This window comes from Tupaia chinensis, unplaced genomic scaffold (genome assembly GCF_000334495.1).
Source record: "Tupaia chinensis unplaced genomic scaffold, TupChi_1.0 Scaffold000175_1, whole genome shotgun sequence".
In the NCBI taxonomy this organism is placed as follows: Eukaryota; Metazoa; Chordata; class Mammalia; order Scandentia; family Tupaiidae; genus Tupaia; species Tupaia belangeri.
In genome coordinates, this window is record NW_006159650.1 from 161793 (window position 1) to 168340 (window position 6548).

Below are 6548 nucleotides of genomic sequence, written 5' to 3' on the forward strand. Positions count from 1 at the left end.
TAAAGCAAAAACCCCTATAGCAAAAACCTCTCAAAAAAAAAGAAAGAAAAAAAGAAAATGGCAAACAACGAAGGGGTGGGGGAGGAGCGCAACGGGAATCATAGAGCCATCACCAGGAGGTAACCACTGTTCACCTTCAGGAGGAGGTCCATCCAGACTTTTCTCCAAGCCTTCTCTAGCCTCCGAGTGTATATCCAACTTGGTTGCCTGCCCTTTGCTTAACAGCGTTTTGTCACTGTCCTACCAAACGTGCACCTGTGTCACCAGTTTGTATCCATCTCACCTCTCTGTCTTCTTTTTTAGTTTGTTTGTGTGGGTTTTAGCCATAAGGCACGTGTGCTCATCAGAGAGAGGGAAAGTGAGAAGTCACCCCCCACCTCCCAGAAGGGAAGATTGCCATGCCACAGTGGTTTGTCAAGGAGAGGGAGAAAGACAGAAAGGGAAAATGAGAAAGCAGTCCTTAGGGCGGATGGCTGTACCACAATCCCTTCTCCTCCCTTATCCTCCTGGGATTTTGGACATGTGCATGTGCACACGCACGCAGACACACACCCCCCACCTGATGGGATTTTCAAGCCGCCAGGTTCTGGACTCAAACCACAATCCCTTCTCCTCCCTTATCCTCCTGGGATTTTGGACATGTGCATGTGCACACGCACGCAGACACCCCCCCACCTGATGGGATTTTCAAGCTGCCAGGTTGTGGACTCAAACTGTAGTCAGCCATGTGGGAGTACCTTTAACCACCACACCACTTGCCGGCCTCAAAACAATTTTCTAAAAAGTTTATTTCTTCCGTGAACAAGAGAGACAGAACCTCAATAGAATTCTCATGCTGCCATCTACCCCCTACCACAGTCCCGGATCACGGGCATGCATGTGTCTGGTGTGTCCAGGGAGGCCTCCAGATGTGAACACAGAATCCTCCCATGTGCGTCAGCCTTTGAGAGCGTCATGTCCTACTGTCTGGTCCATCTGTCTGCTTGTTACAACTTTCACATCACTTGTTTATCATTTGGTACTTCTGACTAGGTGCCTTATTTCTCCCCTACTCATGTTCGCCCTTTCTCAAAGCTGCGGGTTGTTTCCTCTGCTGGCAAACGCGGCGATGTCGGTGAGGCCCGTGCTGCTTGGCCTGTATGAGAAGTACTTCCTCCCGCTGCAGAAGCTGCTCCTGCCCAGCCTGCAGGCCTTCCTCGTCGGCCTGCTGCCTGGCCTAGAGGAGGGCTCTGAGATCTACGACAGGTAGGTGGGGGCTTGCCCAGCATGGATGGCTTGTGCCCTGGCCAGGCTGGTTTATTCCATATTTTATAAGTGGCATAGAAACACAGCAGTGTAGATACACCAGATGCTGGGGAATGGCAGAGTTAGGCCAGTGATGCCGAAGGTGGGCTGTGCTCGGCATGACTCCCTGTTTTCCTGGGAGCCTCATTATCTTTCCTAAACACTATGACCCATCCTCAGCTTCCAGAGGGGAAGCCCTAACCCTTGTGAGATTCAGTCCTTTTCCTAGAGAAACACAGCTAGTTAGAAAGGGAGCCCAGCCACAGGGTTCTCGTTGCTTGCTGTCCCGTTGTGGAGTTCCCTGGTATTGTCAGTCCGTGGAGAGGAGACACAAACCTTCACAGCCTCTTTGTGGAGGAAATGAGTGGAGGCTCCCTGAGCACTTGTACCTTGTCACATGAGTTTCTCTGCTCTGGGGGTTACCTCCATTCACAGGTGAGGAGCAGCAGGTAAGAAGGGTTCTCAGTCACGTGGTCTGGGGTGGCAGAGTTGGCATTCTAACCTACACACGTCAAATTCTAAAGTCCTCTTCTCCACTGTACTAGGCTGCCTCTAAATGAAAAAGCAAAGCCCGACAAGGCAGAGGTTAAGTGACTCAGTATGATGCAAAATAGAGTATCTTGACTAATTCCAGCTGTACCTTGAAAAAATTTATTAAGCTTATACGTACAAAAGTTTGCAAAGTTTTTTCTGTTTTTTGTTTGTTTTTGTTACTGCTCAGAAACAAGAGAGTGTATATCCATTCAGACTTTGTGGAGACTCCATTTTTTTCTGAAGAATTAGAAAATAAGAACTTCCAGCACGTTAACTATTCTTGAGAGATGCCACAGTGATTAAGTGATTAAGTGTTCATAAAACACGTTTGAAGAGCCCACGTGCAGTGACTAGTGACTGCTTGAAATGGTTTCCGTTTCGTTGCACAATGTACCCCTCATATTTCCCATGCCTGGAGGCCCACTCCCATCACCCTTGCCTGTGCTGGCCGTGGCTGGGGGTTCAATCAAGGAATCAGGCCAAGATCCACTTAGAGTGCTCTCCTGAACTCTAAACCCAGGTTTGGAGAGTTGCGCCTGGCAACCAGGGTGCATTTCATGAGTGTAAACCTAACCAGAAATTTACACTTCAGCCATGTCAAGCTTCCACAGAGACTGGGGTGGCATTCCGTTTCTAGTGGAAGGGCTGCCTTTGCAATTACTGCCTTAGCCAAGAGGCAGAGTGTGTCTTGTTGCCATTTGAGCCTAGCACCATGACCGTGGCTGGCATTTAGTGAGGCTTGGTGAGTGTGTTTAGTGTTAACGGAAGGGCACAGTCACATAGCAGTAGGAGGACACTAATAGACCTGGCCCAGGCTCTTTCTAGAAGTTATGTTGCTTCATGTTCTAATGATAGATGTGTATGTGTTGCCTTTATTATGTGTGTGCATTGTTTCCATCATGTGATTGGTGAACGCACTAGTTTTTAAGATTACTTGCATTCCTTTAAATCTGTGAGTGTGAAATCACAATAGAAACATGTTAACTAAATAGTTGGATTATTTTTGTTTTCTTAGTTGATAAAGAAGAGTTCATTTAAACAGTTGCTGAAGTTGCTTAACGTTGATACATTTTTCCTTCATAATTTTTAAAAAAATTTTATTTCTCTGTGAGAGAGAAAGAGACAGCTACTCCAACAGGGTGTTCATTCCGTGACCCACCCCCAGCTTCCTGAGCCCCGGAACACAGGCGTGCACTTGCCGTGCGTACTCAAGGAAGTCTCCAGGTACAAGCGAGAAGCACCTTCTGTGGGCTGGCCTGAGAGTGCCATGTTTTACCGCGTCGCCACTGGCCCCAACATTGCACTTTGACATCGAGCCCAGAGCTGAGTACGGCTTCATGAACCACTGCATAGATTGAGCTGTGCCAGGAAACCTGGCTCAGTATCTGCAGCACCCAGGAGCTATTAGGCCTTGGCTTTCTGAGGAAGGTGCTGGTTGAAGATTACATAATCTCTGAGTGGCTGTGTTGTCAGCACAGCCGTTGAGGTGACTGCACAGATTTTTTTTTTTTTCCCTGTGTCCATTTTAGTATGAGGTAGTTTGGCTACTGTTCCTTTCCCAAAGTGCTTAGGAATTGAGTGAAACACCCCAGAAAATGCCATGCAGGGACAGGAAAGGAGGGTATAGTGGGATCTCAGTGTCCATTTTTGTAGAACTCACAAAGGGGTGAGTTAGGCTGGGGCTGACAAGGCTGGGATGACTCATGAGTTTTATGTGGGCAGAGACTGTTCTTCATCTCTGCTTTTTAATGAACCAAAAAGAATGGAGATCCTGGCCAGTGTTACAGTGTTTGGACGCATTACTCACCCTGGCTTTCTGACCCTTGGAGGCCTGCAAGTTTCTTACCACTGGCTAAAAGTCTTTTTTTAAAGTGCCCACCAAGCAGCTTCATACCTGTGTTTTGCTGTATGAAGAAAATAAGATTAGAAAAGAGAAAATACTAAACCCTTCTAAGGAGATGAGGAGAGATGACTGCTTTGAATGGTTTGTAAGAAAGCACAAACTGGCTTAACTGGAAATTTCCATAGAAATAAGTGATTCTATGGGACCAGTGGTTGGCGTAATGGCTATGTCGCTGGACTCCCATGTAGTCAACCATGGTTCGAGTCTTGGACCCCAGGGCTTAAAGTCACACCGGGTGTGTGTGTGTGAGTGCCCAAGGTCCCAAGAGGAGAATGGAGAAGAGATTGCGGCATGGCCATCCCCCCTGGGGGGTGATTTCTTGCTTTCTATCTCTCTCTCTCTCTTTCTGGCGAGCCACACACCCTATAGCATAAACCTCTCTAAGAAAAAGAACAAAAGGAAATAAGTGGTTTTGAATTGTGACTTTTGTCTCCCAAGGGAAATCTGACAATTTGTGGTTGTCAGAGCAGGTGTTGAGGAGGTGCCCCTGTATTTAGTGGGTGGGCAGGGGTGTGCACAGTTGCCCCTACCACAGTGACGTCAGTCTTAAGTGTCAAGAATGTCAAGATTAAAGAACACTGATTTAAATATTGAGTTGTCAGAATAGTTATGATTTGTTTTCTATACAAAAAGGCATTCTGACTTTTCCGATGACCCAGTAGTTGAAAAACACTTGTCAACATCTGTTTCAGTTGGTTCCCGGCAGCGTGGTGATAGGCTCTGCTGGCTCTGGGCTCTTTCACCTTGTCTTTGGCCCTGTATCCGACCTGCAGTGGGTGGTACATGATGCTGTTGCCACTGCCCTGCTTGGTCAGTTTCAGACGATCACAGGGACACCAGGTGGCCCGTGACGGCTGGGTTTCCCATGGCTACCCACCTGGCAAGTGGCTGCAGAGCTAAATAGGTGACGTTGAGGGATCATCGCCCACCTTCAGATGAGTAAAGTGGAGCGTGTTGGGGTCAGTGGATTAGGCCTGTATCTGCACAATGCCTAAAAGAGAAGTGGCCTGAGTGTATGAGGAAGGCCAGGAATATAGTAGGGCTTTGGGGGTTGGTTTTTGGTGTTTCACTTTTTGGTTATTGGTCAGTATTGAATTAAAAGTTTAGAGTTCTAGACTATAAAGTATGCAATGATTTTAGAATTTTAAAACTGAGAGAATCTGAGTAATTCATTAAAAAAAAATTTTGACAGAGGGGTGTGCACTTGCTAGAGACAGAGAGGGAAGGTGCCTCCTAGTCATGCAACATAGTTACATTGCAATTCTTTTCTTTTCTCTCCTCTCCTCTCCTCTCCTCTTCTCTTTTCTCTTCTTTTCTATTCTGTAATTTACTATAGGGTACCTGTGATCACCTGAGAGAGACAGAAAGAGGGAAGTTGAGAAATCACCCCCCCAGGGGGATGACCACTTCCATTTTTCTCTCAGGATTTGGGACATGCACACACACGCACCCTGTGTGTTTTTCAAAACACTAAATCCTGGACTTGAGCCGTGGTTGACCGTGTGGGAATCCAGTGCCTTAACCATCATGTCACCTGCTGGCCCCATGAGTCATTCTTATTAAATGGAAAATCACTTAGGTTTTAGCCCCAGTTATTTTGTTCTTCTCTGAGAAAGGTTTGTCCTATTGTTGTTTTCTTTACTGTGACATCACTTAAATTGTTTGTATCTAATAATTTTTTAGAGTAAAATGATACTTGGGGCCAGCAGTTGGCATGTGCGTAAGGTCGCTGGACTCCCACATGATCAACTGCGATTTGAGTCCCAGACCTGGCATCTTGCTTTCTCACTTTCTCTCTCTCTCTCTGTCTCTCTGTCTCTCTCTCACTCTGCATCTCTCTGGTCAAATTAAAATAAGTTAATTAGTTAATTAATTAAAGTTCAATAAAATAGTTAAAAGAAAAGAATAAAATGATACTTAATAAAGTTAGGCCAGCAGATGGCATGGAGGTTAAGGTACTTGGATTTCACATGGCCAACTGCACAGTTCAAGTCCTGGACTCTGCAGCTTGAAAACCATGCCAGGCACATGTGCATGCGTACTCAAAATCCTGAGAGAATGGAGAAGGAATTTCAGTGTGGCTATCTTCCCTAAGGGGTGATTTCTCACTTTCTTTCTCTCTTCCTTGTTCTCTGTGTTTCTCTACAGCATTTGCATAACCCCTGTAACAAAACTTAAGAAGAAAGAATAAAGCTGTATGGTTTTTTTGAGAGAGGTGTGGGTTTTTTTTTGTTTGTTTGTTTGTTTTTGCTATATCGCAAGTGTGTTTGCTGCAGAGATAGAGAGAAAGAGAGTGAGAAATCACCCCCTAGAGGGGATGACCATATTGCAATCCCTTTTCCATTCTTTTAAGATTTTGGGTACATACACATGCGTGCCTTGTGTAAGTTTCAAGCTGCCAAGTCTGAGGCTCAAACTATCATCGAACGTGTGGGAATTCAGCACCTTAACCACTATACTACCTGTTGACCCAAGTCACATTTCTTTAATACAGAAAACTAGCTAGAGTATGCTGAATTTTGGAATAGAGGTTGCATACCCAGAGCTCCCCCAGCTTTTTTTTTTTTTTTTTTTTTCTCCTTTGATTTCTCAGTCTTGCTGTGTTGCTCAGACCCATCCTCAAACTTCCTTTCATCCTGCCTCGACCTTCCTGAGTTACTGGGATTCCAGATGCATACCACTGCACCCAGCCTTTAGCTTAGATCAGGAATTGAACCTGGGCCCCCATGTAGTTCAGCCTGCAGAAAACAGTGTCTTAGTGCACATCGCTGCAGCTGGCCTCCCTGGGCTTTTTTTTTTTTTTTTTTTTTTGAGAGGTTTTTTTGGG

The 6548-nt window shown here is 45.8% G+C and overlaps 1 protein-coding gene across 1 annotated transcript in view; it reads left to right on the forward strand.

Moving 5' to 3' along the window:
* The window catches only part of DOP1B (DOP1 leucine zipper like protein B), a 156093-nt gene that overhangs the window by 38369 nt on the left and 111176 nt on the right, over window positions 1-6548 (forward strand). Inside the window, 1 exon segment of the mRNA XM_027770948.1 lies at window positions 1075-1245. Within this exon segment, the coding sequence (XP_027626749.1) occupies window positions 1075-1245 (171 nt within the window).